The sequence below is a fragment of the Ailuropoda melanoleuca genome, chromosome 9, assembly GCF_002007445.2.
Source record: "Ailuropoda melanoleuca isolate Jingjing chromosome 9, ASM200744v2, whole genome shotgun sequence".
NCBI lineage: Eukaryota > Metazoa > Chordata > Mammalia > Carnivora > Ursidae > Ailuropoda > Ailuropoda melanoleuca.
In genome coordinates this window covers 43,898,149-43,917,592 of record NC_048226.1, presented here as the reverse complement: position 1 = coordinate 43,917,592, position 19,444 = coordinate 43,898,149, and the positions used below count along the sequence as shown (strand labels likewise).

Sequence of the window (19,444 nt, the reverse complement as noted above, 5' to 3'; positions counted from 1 at the left end):
AGATGGTCTTTCCTTAATCTCAAAACTCAGGCCTCCTACACATGCTTCTGTAGTTAGTCCTCCATACTTCCCTTCCTCAGCCTTCACCACTGCTTTTAAAATTACTTTTCCTTGTCTTTCTTCCTGCTAAACCATAGCGCTATGAGAACAGAGATTTGTTTCCTTGTTCACACTTACAGTCCCAGCGTCTGTCATGGAATTGAGCACATGGATGCTGGTCAGTCCATGTTTGTCAAGTAAACAATGAATTGGTTGATGCTGTTGTGGTGCGAGAATGGGGGGAAAGAAGGGTCCGCAATGCAATCTTGAGCTTGATGGTTGGAGTAGAAGGCCAGAGTGGAGGCCTAGACAAAAGAAGAGAAGTGTTGGATGCATAGTCCAAGGTAACATTGGGACTTGTTAGGGGACACAGTTAAATACTAAAGGTTTTGATAAAGGCCAGGCAGTGTTTAGGAAGTGGGGCATTCATGAAAGTGTTAAAGAATTGTCATAAACCTTAGAGAAAGAAGGGTTTCATGGGGGAGAGAAAAAACAAAAACAAAAAGATTTGGAAGAAGCGGTAATAGGGTTTTTTTTTCAGGTCTCTGTCTTATCTGGAGTCAGAGAGCATGAGTTGGCTGTACTTGAAAAAGATATGCAGGAGAAGCTGGGTCCTTGGGAAAATGCTTAGCTGAAGGTGGAAGGATAGGTTGGTCAAGACTGAAGCTATAGGGGATCTTGTGTTCTGCATATTGATTCTCCATGTTGCACGGTGGCAAGGGCTAGAGTAAGCTGGGCAATCAGGTCCAGGTATAGGAAACACAAAGCTTTTCTCTTAATTCTTTTGTTCCTTCTTTCTTTCTGTCTTTCCTCGAGTAAAGATGCAAAAACCATGGCCTGTTGGAGTAGCTGTGAAAAGGATTTAGGGTTTATAAGAGAAAGAGAAAGCAATCTCCAAGCATTTGACTCCAAAATGGTCTTCACCTCTGTGGTCTCTACTCCTGCTTCTCCATGATGGCTTAAAAATTCACATCCCAACCATTCTGGGTGTCTTGGGGAAGTAGGCAGCAAGAATAAAGAGGAAACAGAGCCATTCTGACATTGGTAGTAGCTGTCTTCTCCTCTGTCCTTCAAGGAATCTGAGCATCTTAAAGCATTAAGGAGGCAGTGAGGCTTCCTCTTTTCCAGGGAAATCACCAGGTATCCTGGTATGGGGAGACTAGAGGAAAGCAGTTGATTTTCAAAGGCATGTTGCTGAATTGAAAATTGCAAGGTTGTTTATTATGTTTTTAAAATTTAATAGTGTTCTGCCCATTTACTGTTTACCAATGAAAAGTAATATTTTAATGATCTAAATGTTAAGAGGATTTCTATTGACCTCCTCAGTAGATTCTCAAGCTTGGTCCCCCCCCCCACAACAAGATTTGGGAAATTTCTTTAACGTCTATGTTAGAAGTAAGAGAAAGAATGGAATAATAGGAAACAAATGTGCTAAAACAGAGAGAGAGAGAGAGGTATTAGTTGCCCATATGTTCCCAAGGCTCTGGCATGCGTAATTTGGAGTTTACTAATGGTAAAATAACCATTTTATTTACCTTGATGAATGATGAGTGATCTGGGAGCATTCTTTTTGCTTTAGGTTATTCTGGTCTCATGAAATGAAAATTAATCTGAATTCCTAAATTATTGCTTAAAAAGTTAAAGGTGTTTAGGCAATTAGGAGGAGAAGTACTTAAAGTACAAGATGGAAGATTCTTGACTTTAGGCCACACAAAATTGTAGGGGTTTGGATTTAGGAAATCCCAAAAGATATGGCTTATTATATGACATTAAATATTTAATCATTTTAGGGGTACATGGTTAGGTAATTAGTAGCAAGATCCTTGGGCAGCATCATGGGTTCTTACTCACATGTATTTTATAAAGAATACCATTCACTCCCAATCATATTGCCAAAGATCTGAGTCAGGTTTATTATATATGTTTACATATGACTTAAAATAATTTAACCACCCTTCATATCATCAGGGTTTTTAAAAAAATCTTTGCTTATGACCCAAATCTCACATTGTAATTAAACAAATATTGTTTATTGATTACTTACCACACACCAGGCCCTGCCAGGTGCCTGAAAATAAAGGAGAGCAAGAGGCCCTGGGCCCCGGAAGCTCATGGTTAGCAGAGGAAACTAGCATCCGTACACTACACATGCTAACTCTACACGCCGTGTGGTTTGTGCTACATTGCCGATGTTTACAACCTTCCAAGAAAGTACAGAGAAGGAAGACATTATCCTAAAGAGAAAATGATGTTTAAGTCCCAGCAGGGGAGTAAGTATTCATCAAGCAGGGGAAAGACGGCCTCACAAGGCAGAGGGTCTGGGATGAAGAGCCACCGAGCCAAACATGAAAATGCACGGCACGTATGGGCAATCCTCAAGTCCAAGGAGGCTACAGATCACTAAACCCGGGAGAGAGTGGATGCTTACATCTCTGGGTACTCTGCCAAGAAATTTGGAATTTTTCCTAGGGATAATGCGAGCACAGTTGAGAGAGGGTAAGTTGGAGAATGGACGTGAAGTTTCTGTTTAAGAAAGATCACTTTGGTGGCCGTGGATCTAGTGTGTGGAGGGTGACAGGTGGTGTACAGGGAATGTGGCTGAGGCTAATGAGAATCTGAGCTGGGAGCGGGGAGTGGGGATGGAGTATGCAGGACAGGTCGACAGGCAATATCTGGATTTGGGATGGGGGACTCAAGACTCATGAAATAGAGGGCGGGGAAGGAGATGATTTCGAGGTTTTTAGTTTCTATGTAGGAAGTGAGGAGATAATTATGTTTTGAGGGAAAGAGGCAGACGTGGGTTCAAATACCAGCTTTCCCATTTGTTTGCGTGGATGGGTTACTTAATTTCTATGCCCCATATGTACAATAGGATGAAAGAATCCTGCTTTTTAAGTATTTTGCTGGACAAATGGTGATGCTGTCCATTGAGTAGAATTAAAAATACAGAAGGAAGGGCACATTTGGGGCAAAGATAGTGGGAATCTGGAGATCTGAGCTAATTAACACTACACATTGCACTATTCACTTTTTCAATGATTCCATTTAGTCCTCAAACAATCCTGGGAGGCATAGGTAGCATTATTGCCATCATCCAGGGAACGTAGCAAGGCTTAGAGGGATCAGGTAGCTTGACCCAGACAACAGAGGAGTTGGAACTTCAGTGTGAGCCGAAATTAAATTCTGATTCCAGAACCTGTGCTTAATTACCACACTCTGCAGCCTCTCAGATCTCTTTCTGTGTACACACCCATACTATGTGTATAATCTTAGAGCTTCACAGAACTCACCTTACCCTGTGTAATAACCCTGATACTATTCTGTTATTCTGTTTGAAAAAAAAAATTGCTTGGTGTAACCTGTGAGGTTGAGTTTATGATTTTTTCTCATGGGTCCCAACACACAATTTGAAAAACCCAGGGATAGAGTTGGAAAAGAATGAAAGGGATTTCTATGTCTTCCATCATCCGGTTGCACTGGGTTTTTGTTCCGGTTTTATTTTTTTAAAACTTACTTTTAACTGTGATTGTTCAGGGAAGGCATTACTCTTCCAGCTACTCTGCTGGATAAATCTCCTTTGCCTTCGGCCTCTTTCCAGGCTTAGCAAAGGGGAGTAGGAAAGGTTGTCATCGTGGATGACCTGGGCAAGTGGTAGTCCTTGTTGTCCAAGTATTCTCTCACTAATCCCTCCCTTCTATAAATTGCAATATTTAACTAATCCCCTCATGGCTGTTTGTGTGTCGGCCTCCCCACATGTGACAGACAGAACTTGTCTTTGCATGCTCAGTGCCTGGTACAGAGCAGTGACTCAACGTGTGTCTGCAGATGTGGGGGACACCAGCCGAGTTGGCCTGCCATTGCCTTACTGTGGAGCCCAGCTCTGCCAAACTGAGAACCACATGGTGGAAGTGTGGCAGCTTGCATGCAAGAGTGGTACTCATCTAGGTCCACTCTCCTGTTGCTGGGTTAGGCCTGCTTGCTTTACAAAGAAAGGAGTATTCATAGATTAAGATTCTGGTCCACCTCTACCACTCTTCTTCCAAACACAAATGGAACATTAAATTTGAGTTGTATAAATGTACTGATGTGACATCATGAAACATGTATGCAACTTGGAGTGCATGGAACCTTATAGAAGGATTTTAATACGCAGTATAGTTAATGAATAATAGAGCCTCTGAACACCAGGATTATTAGTGGAAGAAGAAAATAAACATATTACAACTCATAATTGTACCCGAAGAATATGCATCTTAGCTAGGAAGAAAATAGGAAGAGTCTGGGGGGGGGGGCATATACATATGGTATCTTTTTATATATATTTTACAGTATTTATATGTAACGCATAGAAACACATAGCTGTGTGTATTTATAAATATATAGGTGTATTTATATTTTATATGCACATAAAAGAGATAGGGCCTATTTATAATAAATAAAGATAAGAACTATTTTATTGCCTTATGTTCACAAAAATGGATTTTTGCTCTAGTTCAGAATGAATGTAAAAGAATGATAGAGTTTAGTGCCTTTTCTGAGACCTGAATAAAGTCTATGTGATTAAAAAGAGATGAAATTCTGCTTGAACGCTTGAACAACATCTTTAAACAAAAACACTTTTTTGAGGGATTAACTGAAGTTGTGCACGTCGAACTGAAAGGCCCAGGAACACTGCCTCAACGCAAGAAAAAACAGGCTTAGCTTGCAACTTGAGAAATTTAAGAGAGCTATAGGAATGCATTTTTACTAAAAAATGTTGCTAAATCAATGCAGGCAAATGAGGCTCGGCCCTGTTTGTACTCACCCGAGAGCAGATTAGACGGGGGTTTCTCTGTAATCCAGTCTCAGGTGTGTGTGTTCCCGAGCACACACAATAGGCCCAGTGACCTTTTGGGTCCTGCCCAGCCCTGCAAACTCACCCTCCTCCCGCCCCTTTGAGCAGGTCCTTCCAAGCGGTAGCCAGGACGCCTAGGGCCTTGTACTTTGTAAACTGCCACGGACGGGTGTTTCAGATGACGTTGACTAGTTTCTAAGAGTTAACTTAAAATTCGAACCCCTTAATGAGTTCCCATAGGTCTTTCAATATATTTTAATTTTTAGGTTGAGCATATGAAAGTGCCATTTTTTTCAGGCCGAAAAGGGCAAACATTTGCAATTTCATATGGTCCCCCTGTAGTTCAAAAATAGATCGATGCTTTGGACGTATTTTGTATTTTGCGATGATTATCGTGCATTATTTATTTTTTCTTCCAGCAATTGGGAGCAGTAGCTTCAGCCCAAGACCAACTCACCAGTTCTCCCCACCACAGATTTATCCTTCCAAGTAAGATATATTTTCTCTTAATAAATGACTTTTCTGAGTAGGCTTTTACCTTATTTCAAGTCATGTTTTGTGCCCACGTGTTACGTCTTAAACTAAAGTGCATTTCCTAGAGACTTCAATGTGTTTACACAAATTTATTTTGTGCGTCACCTAGAAGAGATACTGAAGTATTCCGGTACTTTGTATATTACATTTGAAAGTTATAATTTAAGAGACGGTCTTGAACTGCGATTTGTGATATGGTTGGTAATCAGTTACTTTGCATGTTTCCATCTAATGCATGGGCTTTCTATTTTCTGTCATTTCTGACAAATAGCAGACCATACCCACATATTCTCCCTACCCCTTCCTCACAAACTATGGCTGCATATGGGCAAACACAGTTTACCACAGGAATGCAACAAGCTACAGCGTATGCCGCATACCCACAGCCGGGACAGCCATACGGAATCTCCTCCTATGGTGAGTAATCCTGTTCCCTCAGTAGTGGGGTCGGAAAGGGCACCCACCACAGGAGTGGTGCCTAAAGACTGTCATCTTGGGCCACTTTAGAAACTGGAACCACCTTTTGTGTCTAAATTCTTCATCAGGCTTTTTTGAATGAGCCTTGTAAGAAGTGGTGGCTACTTGTCTTGAGGTCAGTGGTGGCAAATAGATCGCATGGTTCTGTGCCCTCTTGCTCTCATTTTTTCCCCATTTATAGCTCAATTTTTAATTTGCCACTTGAGCCCTTGGTTCTGGAATCCAAAGTATTTTGGTGCCTAATTGCGATAAGCCTTCGGTGAATGGAGTCTTTCGGGGTAAAGATTCATTTCTTATTTATCAGATGCCTACCTATGACTAGGGAAGTACAAACAGAATTCCATAAGCCCTTGCCCTGAACTTGAGGGTGGTAGTACTTTCCAATTTCAGCAGTATCAGCCATTAGGAAAAGTGATCTATATATCTGTCACAGCTTGGGCTGCACTTTGAAGAGGCAAACAGGGAAACATCGAAAGCTCACATCCTTATTTGTTCCTTCCCACCCGGAGATTATCTTTATCTTGGTGTAGTTTAACTCAATTGTTAAAGGGCCAATACCTGTAAGTTAAAATAAATCCAGCAAAACCCCCAAAGTTTAATTTTAAGAAGTCTTAGAATTTCAGGATACAGAAAAAGTACATGGGAGTTTGGGGGAAGGGACTGGTAGAATAAGTAATTCTGTGTTTATAGCAGTATATAGAAAGAAATAAGCATTTAAGCATTTCATTAACAGTTGGAAGGTAAATTACTTTATTCCTTTTTATTCTCTAGCTCTACCCCAAACCAAATCAACTATATATAAATTTCTTAAAAAGTATATGTAAATTAAAATGTAAATTATATATGATTTCACCCTTTATAGTTTCACTTCAAAACTATCCAGAACTGAATGCTATCTGTATCTAGCTAGGTATTTTGTAAGCCAGATTTTAGAAATAGCCATAAAACAGACTTCCTAGAATTCTTTCATTTCCATAACTTTTACTCAAGATTTTTGAAAATAATATTAGGTATAGATCAAATTTATCTGCAATTTACTTTTAAACAATTCTGGTGCTAAAAGAGAGAAAAGGATCTCTGATTTGAATTGCATACCTTCAACTCTATAATGTGAGTTGAGGCAGTCCCCAATTTATATTCTCAAAACCGATTGGTAAGCTGATTATTTGAAGTGTAAGTGTATCTTCCGGCCCAAACAATACTGAAGTACTGTAGCCCTAGTGCTACCATGGGAAGCTGTCCTTCACGTCACTGCCTCGGCTGCCACACACGCAGCTCCTCTCTTGTTCATTCTTCTCCCCATGGAGTCATGGTAGGGCCCTTTGCCCTTTGCTTGCCTGAAGTGTAGGACTGTTCCAGTTCTAAACCATTAGGGGATGTCCCTGTTGTCTGCAATAATTGTTCCAGGAGAGTAAGATGAGCAGAGGTTCTGAGATTCCAGTCACAACTAGTAGGGTGAGGATGGGCATTTTAATGTGATAGGTCAGGAGATGGTAAGAGCGCGGCACTTTGGTCAAGGGCTTTGACCTCAGGGCCATCTGTGCTTATAAATCTCCTGGGAAAGATTCTGAGTCCTTAGTATTTTCTGCGATCACTTTCTTTCTTCTCTTCCTGGCCCTTGAGTACAGAGAGAGGCTCCCAGTGCTTCTGACCAGACATTCTAGTTTTCTTGGGCCAGCGCATCCAAAAAATGTGACCACCTTCTCCCCTCCACTTGCTTGTGAAGGAAGAACACATAGTTTAGGGTTCTTAATGGCTGATAGTTAAGGTCTAGATGGTCTAAGAAGACTCCCTCCAAGGATTTGTGCCCCCTGACTTTTTACTTAAACCCAGTAAGGAAAGATAGGGAAATCTTTTCTTAGTGTGAACAGTAGATCAGTGAGGAAGAAGAACTCATGCTATTCTCTGGATCTCCGAGGAGCTGAGCGATGAGTTTGCAGGCTTGTGGGTGGAAGCCCTCGAACTAAGTGCAGATGGGGGTGTTTTCTGCCTCTTCTTGCTTTTCCTTATCTGTTCTTACAAAGATTGCACCTCCAGGCTAAACCCAGAGGTGGTACAAATGAGGACTGGAAGCAGATTAAGAGTCTCCAATGTAGAGAGAGAGAGGGGGAAAATCCCTCTTAGTGACAAGAAAAGAAAGGGAGTTTCTAGAGCCATCAAACCACCTGCCTTAGGCAGGTGTTTTTCCAGGGACCAGTTTTAAGTATGGGTTATTCATTGTTTTGGGATTGCCTGTAGAGGAAAAAAAATCACATTTTTTAAAAAAAAATATTAAGGTTATGTTAAGACTTAAATGTTAAGGTCATTATGAGGTTATTTAGAGATACTCCAGGAATTACTGTAGGCTCTCTCGGCCAAGAGTCAGATTCTTCCACTGCCTTAGGAAAGTTACCTAACTTCATTCTACTGATGAAATTCCCCTAAAATGGAAATAAACAGTGAGACTACTGTGTATTCTAGATCCCAAAGATATCATTTATCTTAAGTGCAAAGTAAAATTATTCAAACATGTGAATTCGCTTGGCAGAAATTTTTCTCTCTTCCTTCTGTGGAAATTAAGGACAGTTGTGAACTTTGATGACTGTCTTTAATTATAATCCAGCGCCGAGCCCTACACAACACTACTGCCAAATCCATGTCCTGAAATTCAGATGTCGGCCTGGCGCTTCGGGAAGTAGTTGGGGGCCATAAACACATTATTTTTATATTATCCTGAAGAAAAAGAAAGTGTACTTTAGGCTACACTTAAAACAATAAAATTGGAATAAATACTTGAAACTACAAGGGCTGAAAAAGGAACTTCTGGTCTGTTTCACTTGTTTATAAAACATTATGCTTCTCTGCATGATTCAGTTCTTTAATAGTCTCCTTTCTTCGTGCTTACTTTCTGGTAGGATCTGGGGTATTTGGGAGAAGGTTTTCCCTGGGTTGCTTACCTCTGTGCCCAATACTGCTTCCTCTGACTAAAACGAGTCGTGTGCTAACATCAGCTTTGGGCAGGAAGAGTAAGGAAAAAACAAAGGAAAAAATGCTGTGAGGCTAGAGACTAATTAATCTCTTTTTAGAAAAGAGAATTTTGATTTTGACACTAATCGACATAGCAACTTTTAAAATAATCTAGTTAAAGTTTTGTTATGGCCATTTCTTAACTATAAAGGAGATGATCTTTTAACTTCTTATAAAACAAAACTACATAGAGACATATCAAAGAGGTTAAAATTTATAGAAAATGGAAATCAGGAAAACAGGAAAGGACAATGTGAATAATCAGTCAAATCTATAATACGCCTGCTTTTTGTTTTTTGTTTTATTTATTTATTTATTTATTTAAAAGATTTTATTTATTTATTCGACAGAGATAGAGACAGCCAGCGAGAGAGGGAACACAAGCAGGGGGAGTGGGAGAGGAAGAAGCAGGCTCATAGCAGAGGAGCCTGATGTGGGGCTCGATCCCATAACGCCGGGATCACGCCCTGAGCCGAAGGCAGACTTTTAACTGCTGTGCCACCCAGGCGCCCGTTTTTTGTTTTAAATTGAAGTTCTAGTTTAGGGTATTCCACGCTAGGCTCGCGTACCCTTGATTACTGAGGTGACGTGGGAAAGCATTGGTGACGGAACAGTTGTGGGAGTGTTTTTGTGTGTTGACCAGCGTTGGCGATGAACAGATAGATAAGCTATCACTAACGGATTTAGGTGCATTGTGGGCAGGCATCAAGACTGAAGGTGGATTGTCACAGTCTCAGTCACCTGGACAGACGGGATTTCTCAGCTACGGCACAAGCTTCAGTACCCCTCAACCCGGACAGGCACCATACAGCTACCAGATGCAAGGTCTGTATACACACTGACTCTTCTTAATTATCCTGGAGTCCGATAGTTACTTCCTAGAGTAGAACCCAGCGTTGGGTGTAAGTAGTAGATGGGGTGGAAAGTGGACGGGGCTTAGAGGCAAGATAACCTGGTTCTGGTTTGGCTTTTCACTTACTTATTCTCTGGGCCTCAATTTCCATATTTATGAGATCAAGGGGTTAGACCGAATCCCCTCTGAAGTTCTTTTCAAAAAGCTCTAAAATTTTCCGCGAAGTTGAAGTTTTCTGCTTTTGCCTCTGTCCATTAAAAAAGGGATGACAAACCCAAAGTGAATGACGTGAGAGTCTGGAGAGTGAGATGCTCAAACCACTGGCACTTGGGGTTGCCAGCCACCTTTTTGAAAAAAGCTGTTGTCTTCATTGTCATTATCCTAGCTCTGCAAGTAGGGCGTGTGATAAGCATTAACTAAATGACCTATCAATGATCAAGAGATCAAACTGACAACCATTCTATGCATCTTTGAGATACTGCTTCTAAGAACCGGTTCCTGGGCTCTAATTTTGAAACCGTGGACAAAACATAACGCACACGCAAGTGAGATGGAAGAGCAGCTGAAAGTTGAACATTGTCAATACTGTTTTCAGGAATACATAGACATAAGTGTGATTAGCAGATCATTATTATGCAAATGTGCCTGTAAAATACCTGAAAGTAGGTCTCCTAATTTAAAAATCCCCCCAGTATCTTGTTTTTGCTGCAAATTCGTTCAATCACATTCGACCTCTCATTAGCTCCAATAGTTGAATTAAATCCCTTGTTACTACTTTTTGACTGAAGGTGTTCTTTTTGTATTTTTACCTTTTTTATATCTTTAATCTTATTCTTCATTACATTAAAACAATTTATTGCAGATAAATTAGAAAAGAGAATCAAAAATAATTAAAGATCTCCTATATTTATTATTAGTTTGATATATGTTCTTCTAGATAGGCAGTATGGGACCATATTGTATAATATAGTATTATACAACCTGTTATTTTCAGTAACAATAGATTGTAAATATATTGTAAACATCTTTTCACATTTATAAATTCCATAGCATTTTAATGACTGCATAGTTTCATAGGTATGTCTTATTTTTACTAATCTCCCTTTTATCAGACATCTAGAATAATACAATGAATATTTTATGTACATTGTTAATTATTTTCTTTGAATGAATTTAAGTGTGAATTGCTAAGTAAACTGTTTTAGACTCTTAAAGATTTGTTATATATTTATACAAGGAAGGGCTATATATTAGCATGTACACATTGAATAATATCTTTAAAAATTGTCATTTGAGTAGATACAAGATTTTATTGTTTTCATGTACATTTCTTAATTGAGAAGATAAATCATTTTTTTCTTTTCTTTCATGGCAGTATTCATCTTTGCCTTATTTCTTTTATTAAGATTCTTACACTTTTGTAATATACATTTCCAGCTTATTTTTAAGGGTTTTTTTTTTTTCTGTTTAGTAAACTAAAATTTTATGGGACCAGATCCATTAACCTTTTCATCTTTGGTTTTGCCTTTGGTATAAAAATACCTGAATTATAGGGGCACCTGGGTGGTTCAGTCAGATAAGAATACAACTCTTGATTTCAGCTCAGGTCACCATCTCAGGGTGGTGAGATCGAGCCCCAGGTTGGGCTCTGTGCTGAATATGGAGCCTGCTTAAGATTCTCTCTCTCCCTCTCCCTCTGTCCCTCCCCCCAAACCCCCCTCACACTCTCTCTCTTAAAAAAAAAAAAACAAAACAAAAAATGGAATTATAAAGTTTTGATATATTTGGTGGCTATAAAGTAAAAACTGTCTTCAAACAGATAGTATGTATTGTAAGAGGGATGTTACTGTACGTCTGATTCCAGAACTTTAAAGATGCCCTAGGAAAGAATTGTGTTTCTGCATATGCTGAACATCAGTGGAGTAAAGGAATAAACAGGAAAAGAGATGAAGAGACTTTATTAATGAACTTAATGTTCTAGGCCCTAGTAATGAAACAAATCTTAAGACAAACAAGGTCTGTCTGCTTGTAGAGCTTTCGCTTGTGAAGGAAAGAGGCTCCTGAGAGCTATGAGAGAAATAAATAGGGCACCACGCTAGGTCCTGTTCTCTACTGAGCATCCAGGTCTCCTTGAGGAGAGGGTCCTTGGATTCTGAAGGTCAGAAGGAAACAGGTGAGTGTGAGCGTGAGTCACCTGAGAGTGACAGCTACCTCAGTGTGTGTGGTTCCTGGGCCCAAGTCTGTCTGCAGCCTCTTGGCCACCCATCCTCAATGAGCGAAGTAGAGAAATTTCAAGTGAAGTGTTTAGAAACTTACATAGTAGGTCAGCAGTAAATGTCATGTTGATTAAATCAAACAATAATTTTAAGAAATGGGACTTACACTCTCTCTCTCTTTTCTCATCTCCTTCTTTTGTAATACATTACTATTGTATTTTGCTAAATTGTCAGTCCTGGAAGGATTAGGGAGAAAAACTGGTCTTGTATCTTGGAGAATTTGAGAAATAATGCATTTGAAAGTGATTTTTATTCTTTCTCTCCTCTCAGATTGAAAGCTTACGCGGCAGAAACAGTTCCTAAGGGGACTAACCAGCTATCAGAGGATAAGCATAGTGTTAGGATAGAGAGAAGTATGGAAATGGAGGAAGAAAAAAGACAGTTAGTGTGGAGAAGGAAAAACTGTCTATTTTGAAAAAGAAATAACGCGTGTAGCACGAAATATAGCATTGCTTCTCTACCCATTGCTTTCATTGCATCCGGGCATATTGGATATTGCATTAAAACTTTGTTTTGTTTTTGTTCAGCCTTTGGTCGAATGGCCTTTCCAGTGGGATTTCAGAGCCCATTTTCCATGACTGAGATATTATTTTATATGGGTATTTCTATAATGGCACTTGACTCAATTTTAGATTATTAGATATAATATGACTTCTACAGATCAAGCCAGATAATTATATGCTATTAACTTGAAACATGCTAGTGTGATGATGGATAATGATATATAATATGCTATAAACTCCTTATGGCCAGATTTGGATAAATAAATTCTGATTAATATGTATTTCATAAAAACCGAATGCATTATGAAAAATGCTTCACTATTATTAAATGATTTTGTATATTCAGTTGTGGGAATCTATTGGCCTTTGAGTGTCTTCTCAAGATACCTTGTTTTAACATAAAAATTTCTATAATGTCTCCAATTATTTTCAAAATTCTTCCAATTCTTTTATCCTTAATGAGTAACAGTGATTTTTGCTTACGTCAATCTCATCTTAGAGCTATTAAAAATTCTTAGAATCCTGGATGAAGCTGTATGTACTTCAGTGATTTGGGAGTGTTTTACCTAGTTTGTTTTTCCCCAAGAACTTTTCACCTTTAAAATATAAGGTACAATAATTATTCAGAGATTTTAGCTACTAGAATTTCATAACACTAGAAGAAATATTCTAGTAACCCAGATGACTCAAACAAACTGAAATGTGGTATGTGTGCTTACTGTGTTATGCTGATTTAAAGAAAATTTACGGCAATCACCTCTATGATTCTGTCAGACATATTAGAGCTGCACTAATGGCCCAGTGAAATCTTGCTGTCTGGTTAACAGTGTAGGTTCTAGAGTCAGGCTTCCTGTTGAACAGCCCCACCGTTGCTGTCTGTGGGCCTTCAGCGCAACATTTGAATTTCGATGTGTCTACCCCCATAGTAGTGGAGTGAGATGTAAGTGAGATCATCCATGTAAATCACTCTGACCAACAGGGTAAGGACTGCGGTGATTGTTTTCAGTGTTACTGCTCTCATTGTGGTGGTGCTGTGGTTACTATTATTCATTATTTATTGTCCAGCTATCTCAAATAGTTCCAAATTAGGAAGCATTACCTTAATGCTCCCGTTCCCCAGGAGGAAACAAACAGAAATATAAATTTAATGTATATATAGTATATTAAAAATATGTATATATGCATATATATACATACATATACATATTATATATCCAACAAAGAGAACTCCAAGAACCCAGTAATCAAATAAGCATAGCAAAAAAAAAAAAAAAAAAATCCAGATCTAACTAATGTCCTGGCAAAAAGAAAAATCACTATCAACGGAAGTCAGGCTGTTTGTTCATGAGACAAAAACTGGGGGGAGAGAACAGAAGCAAAGGCCAGGAACATGAAGAAGAAACCCAGAAGAGAGAAGACGTTGTGTTGGCAAGAGTGGGGGCAGACAGAGCAAAGTGAGAGCCATGGGATGCACAGGAGGGCCGCTGGCAAAGACAGGAGCTGAGTTCTGCAGAGGTGGGAGAGGAAGAGGCAGCAACCAAGGGCTTATGCCTCGATAATGCGTCCGTCCTTTTTCTACTTTGAGCAAAAAGAACGAGTAGAAAAAGAAGGGGCAGTAGCTATAAACAGCGAATTGTTTATTAATTCAGAAATCAAATTAAGGGGACCCCTGGGCGGCTCAGTTGGTTAAGCGTCTGCCTTCGGCTCAGGTCATGATCCCAGGGTCCTGGCCTGCTATGGACCCCCGTGTGAGCTCCCTGCTCAGCGGGGAACCTGCTTCTCTCTCTCCCTCAGCAGCTCCCCCCGATTGTGCTCTCTCTCTCTGTCAAACAAATAAATAAAGTCTTTAAAAAAAATCAAGATTAGGGAAGAAGATAGAACTATGACAAGCTATGATACCCAGAGATGGAAAGCTCTAGTGCCCATACACCAAAATAACAGTTAATATTTATTCAGCAATGACTGATGCCAGCAACTATTCTAATTAATTTACATTTGCTGTCTCAATCCTTCTGACGACCCTGAACAATGACTATAAAGGATAAAAACCTGAAAATGCCAAAGAATGCATCAAAATGGAGAATGGTTTAGAACTGTCAGGCCCTCCTATGTTGTAATCCATCTAGATTATAGTGCCAGTAGGGGGGCCTCTTAGAGAAAATTGCAAAAAACCAAAATGTAGTTGCCTATAGTATATATACTCTGAAGGACAGATTTGCTCTTTAAGTAACTGAGACATTGCATGATACAACTAGGTATGTAGTCAAAAATACAGGCTCTAGAAAAAAATTGTTTAGGTAATTCATTTCTGAGCACTGTTTGTACTTTAACACTTCCATGGTCTTAAGGAACAGATTTATTTGGTAATATGCGGGTACATGGCACTGCCAAGCCTTGTGGACTAGGTCATACTTGCTGCCCATGTTTGGTCCAGGTGATCTTTCTGGGTCCTTCCAGCTCCAACATGTCGCACTTCTGTCGTGGTAGGCTTCCCTGGATCCTGCACATACCAAATTTTAAGCCAAATGAGGATTAAGCTTTTGTTTTATATGCACCAATACTAATAGCCCATGCAGTAAAACCTCATGGATTGGGAAATCTGATTGCCTTCACTTTTGCTGCAAGATCACTAGAAAATTCTATTTCTCTTTTCTATCTCTCTTTTGTACATCCAGTGAAAGATTAGAAACTTAAATTTAACTGAGGAAAACAAAACGTTTCTGTTTGTAGACAGCAAGGAAGCAAAATCCTTGCTTTTAATTTGATACCTTTCTGCTCCCAGGATTAGCCTCAGTGTTTCTTGAAGATGCTTTGGAATGGTGTGAGGAAGTTTTCCGTCACACACCATTGACAAACTGTGCAAATGAGTTAGCTGAATGGGTGCGTATGGATGGACATAGGGTGCCTAGAGACTTTGGGTCAATGACGCGGGTGGTGTAGGGAGTGTTTTCAGTGCTGCTGGACAGTCAGAGGGCACTGGCAGAGTGAAGCGGGGATGGTGGGTGGGTGGGGTGAGTATGTGTAAGTATGTGTCCATGTACAAATCCCCCGAGGGGAAACAGCTTCAGCCTTTGGCTTATTGACCAATTTCACAGAATATCTGCCCAGTTTGTCATAGACTAGTTTAATTCACCTTTTAGGTATAACAAGCAACTGACCTGAAATCAAACCATTATATATTTTTTTAAATGCACATTCCAGAGCTATTGCTGGCATCACCCTTCCTTTACCCTTGCATTCCATACAGTATAGGGTCATAGTTCTATCTACCACTGAAGAGAAGAAACTGCGTATAATTTTGAGGCTGAGTCACGTATAGAAAATGACAGTTTGTTTGGCAGTTTATTTAAGGTAAGGAAGTGTACACACTCACAAACTAAAATCAGATTGGGTCAATTAACTGAACCTCAGCTTTGAGGAAAACCCAGCGTTTCATAACTTAGTCCAGTTGATTCTAGGTGGTTACAGGTAGTGATCATCTTTACTCATATTTTCATCCCTGGTATCGAGTAGTGTTATAGAGTATGCAGGTGTCTGTTAAAGGTGGAGAGGTCAGTGCCAAAAGAAGGTTAGAGGTAAAAATTAAAAATTCATAAGGACCCCAGCTCGCTTCATTTGGAGAAGTGAACTTGGAATTTAGCATAATAAAAATCTCAGTTTGTGATCATGGTTTGTTCAAAGCAGTCTTCCCTTGTGTTCGTACTTGTCAGAGGAGCTAGTTGAAGGCATCACGGAATGGGGGTGGGGGTATACAGTACTTTTCTGAGTGTTTTATTGCCCCAGAATAGTAGTTGTGGTGCGGGGCATTCCTATCATTCTGCACCAGGAAGGTGTCAGGAGTGGCCATGATAGATAGGAGGGGCTCCACAGATACACACGCCCGAAAACCAGAGGGCTCTGGAAGCTTCGCTTTGTTTATTTTCCTTAGGCTTTATTGCTCTCACTTAGAGAAGAAAATAACACAAATTCTGACTCCCTCTTTGTATATTATGTTGTTTGTTCTGTGAAAGAGATTGGGGTTCAAACCAGTGAGGGAGACAAAGGAGGGCAGGCGTTTGTTAAAAGGTACGTGGCAGGACACACAACTGTAGCTTTTCACGACACCCTTATTTGGGGCTCATTATCCAGTGGAAATGATCTACTAATAACCTAATGAGGGAAATATCCTTATTTCCTTAGTTCTGCTCGTCCAGAGCTCTTCAAACATATAGCTGAAGTGTTTCTGTGTACGAGTCATTTAGAAGCTCAGAACTGCTTAGCAAAATGTACTTTGAAAGTCTTTTGTTATCCATAGAAATGGTATTTTTCAAAAGGGAAAACAGCAAACTCCAAAATGCATGGTTTTAAGAAACCTTCGTTAGATTCTGCTATGATAAAACATTGAGATTTGTACTTTCTGACATGAAATGACACGATACAGTTAGAATTGCAGAATGGCTCTTGCAGCTTGCCCTGGTGTTCAGAATGTCTCCTTAATTTCTTTGCCAGTCTACTCACATTGATATTTTAGTTCATGGCCTTTTTGCATTCTAGGACTTTTTTATGCTTAAGTTGATTTTTTGAAGTAATATTCCATTTCAGCTCTTTTGGCATCTTGTGTTATTTCAACTAAGGGGTATTGAAAATTGTACCAAATTTGTTTTTTATAGGAATTGTTAAAGTATATAGAATTAGATCAAGAAAGGTAAATGTAAAGGCTTTACAGTTCTTATTACCTAAGTTAAAAATGCTCTTTGGAATATAAAAGCTATTACCGGGATAAAAAGGAGACCTTGGTCACTGAAAATCCTTCTTGTAAGAAAGGGGGAAAACTTTGGTTTTAAATAACCCATCTGGCCTTCAGAGGCTTGTCCCCGGGGAGTTGCGCTAACTTCTGCCACATAGATCGTGCCCGATGATGGACATAGCCCATGGCAAAGAGGCCAGGGAAGGAAAGCAAATGGACTTCTGTGAAAATACACGAGGGACAAATAGCATCCTGCTTGCCGAGTAAGTGCTAGGAAACACTCTCAAACATGGGAAGTACAGACAGGCCCCAGCAGGTTCCAGCATTCTTATGTTGGCTGGGATTCTGGTTTTTAATGTGAGTCCTTGTTCTCTGTGAAGTAGACCTTTGACCTACACGTTACCCTTTTCTTTTCCTAAGCGTTTTGAAGTTCTAGCTGGCAGTATTCTCCAGGTTAAATCACATACAAAACTTTGATTTGATATTTTAAATTATGGAGTTTATTGGTATAAACTATGCTCTTAATAAGCTAACGTCGTAGGGATTTTTTAATCAAGGTTCTGAGAGGTTGGCTTATTTTTAAAACTTTAGTTGCTTAGCACCTACAGAACAGGGCGGCCCACGCAGGCCCCTCTAGCAAGACTGTTTCTTGTTTGTTACGGTTGACAAGACCACCACCCCTTCTCTGTGGGAACCCCTGACAGTGACAAGAGGAAAGCAAAATCTTTGTGATCCACGGTCTGTGGGCAAATTTCTATAATTTGCTTTTAAAATTACTTGCTAGCCTACAAGAGAGTTATAAGGAAGAAATCTTTTAGCAATGAGATGGTTTGATTGCAAATGTATTCATTAAATTTTTCAGGTAACTTCTCTTTACTGTCTGTGATGTTTGTGCAGCCAAAAATTAAGGCCACTTTTCAGAATATACAATTCACTTTCAATGTCACTGAATCAGAAAATCTAAATGATGGATTTAGTTTTAAAATCTAAATGGTGTGGTAGAGTGGAAAACAGTGACCTGAAAGTGGAGACAGTGATCATTCCCTGAGAGTCCTTGTGCAAGAGAGAAAGCAGCATTCACCCTGCTTCTTGGAAAAGGAGAAGGATCCCTGCCTCAGCTACCTTACGAAGGGATGGTGGAAATAACCAGAGGTGGAAATACCAAAATATAAATGAACTGTAAAAACATAGAATATTATTGCATTCTGAATATTAAATTTCTCGTATGCAAGCAAAACTCTTAAGTTCATTAGTATACCCACAGTACGCCAATTTTTGAGCTCACAGCCTCGTAGGTGGCCCGTATCTGTGTGGTAAGGTCAGTGTTCTGTTAGGATACCCATGTGGTATGTATATGGATGTGATATCCTTGTACCATCTCTGAGATCCAATGGTACTAATATCTAAAACCAGTGAGATTTTATGAACTGTTCAAAATCCGTGATGCTTAATCAATTTGAAATCTTATTTGATCATTAAAAAAATAAAAGGGCACCTGGGTGGCTCAGTTGGTTAGGCAGCTACTTTCGGCTCGGGTCATGATCCCAGGATCCTGGAACCAAGCCCCGCATCGGGCTCCCTGCTCAGGGGAGAGTCTGCTTCTCTCTCTACCCCTCCCCTGCCAACTCATGCTCTCTCTCATGCACTCTCTGAAATAAATAAATAAAATTTAAAAATAAATTTAAAAAATCTTATTTGATTTAAAACTCTGATAGATTTTCTTTTTGGAGATTTAGAAAGATTTTAAGTCCTTCCAGAAGGGTGCTTATTCAAGCCTGCATTTAATTTTCTTTAATTTAAATCTAAAGTAGTGACTGTAATCTAGCATTTAAAGATAAGCCTTTATACACCATCTAGTTAAAAAACAGTAAAGTGTGTATTCTCTAGATAAAATCTGAGAAATGAGCTGTTATTAATTTGTTTTTCCTTTCCCTCTTTTTTTCACTGCTGAACAAGCAAGGAAGTTGAGATATGTTTTTCTCTTATGATGTCTATTGGCTTTCAAGTTGCTCTTCCAAACTGCCCATAAGTACCACCACCATCACCAAAAACAAAGAAACAAAAGTTATTAAAAATCTTCCTCCTGTCCATACACCTGATTCTTTAGGACAGGTGTGTTATTACTGGACCCTTTTGTTACTTACCACACTGGACTAAAATTCTCAAGCACCACTTCTCTCACATGAGCCGAGATGA

The 19,444-nt window shown here is 39.5% G+C and overlaps 1 protein-coding gene across 14 annotated transcripts in view; it reads left to right on the top strand.

The window, feature by feature from the left end:
• The window catches only part of EYA1 (EYA transcriptional coactivator and phosphatase 1), a 329,699-nt gene that overhangs the window by 197,798 nt on the left and 112,457 nt on the right, over window positions 1-19,444 (top strand). For 8 of the 14 annotated variants that reach the window (XM_034668177.1, XM_034668182.1, XM_034668183.1 and 5 more), the window contains 3 exons: window positions 5,293-5,362; window positions 5,679-5,824; window positions 9,578-9,715. In XM_034668177.1, coding sequence (XP_034524068.1) covers window positions 5,293-5,362; window positions 5,679-5,824; window positions 9,578-9,715 — 354 coding nt within the window. The remainder of the gene's footprint in view (window positions 1-5,292; window positions 5,363-5,678; window positions 5,825-9,577; window positions 9,716-19,444) is intronic. The other 6 variants (XM_034668180.1, XM_034668188.1, XM_034668178.1 and 3 more) reach the window with 4 other exon arrangements.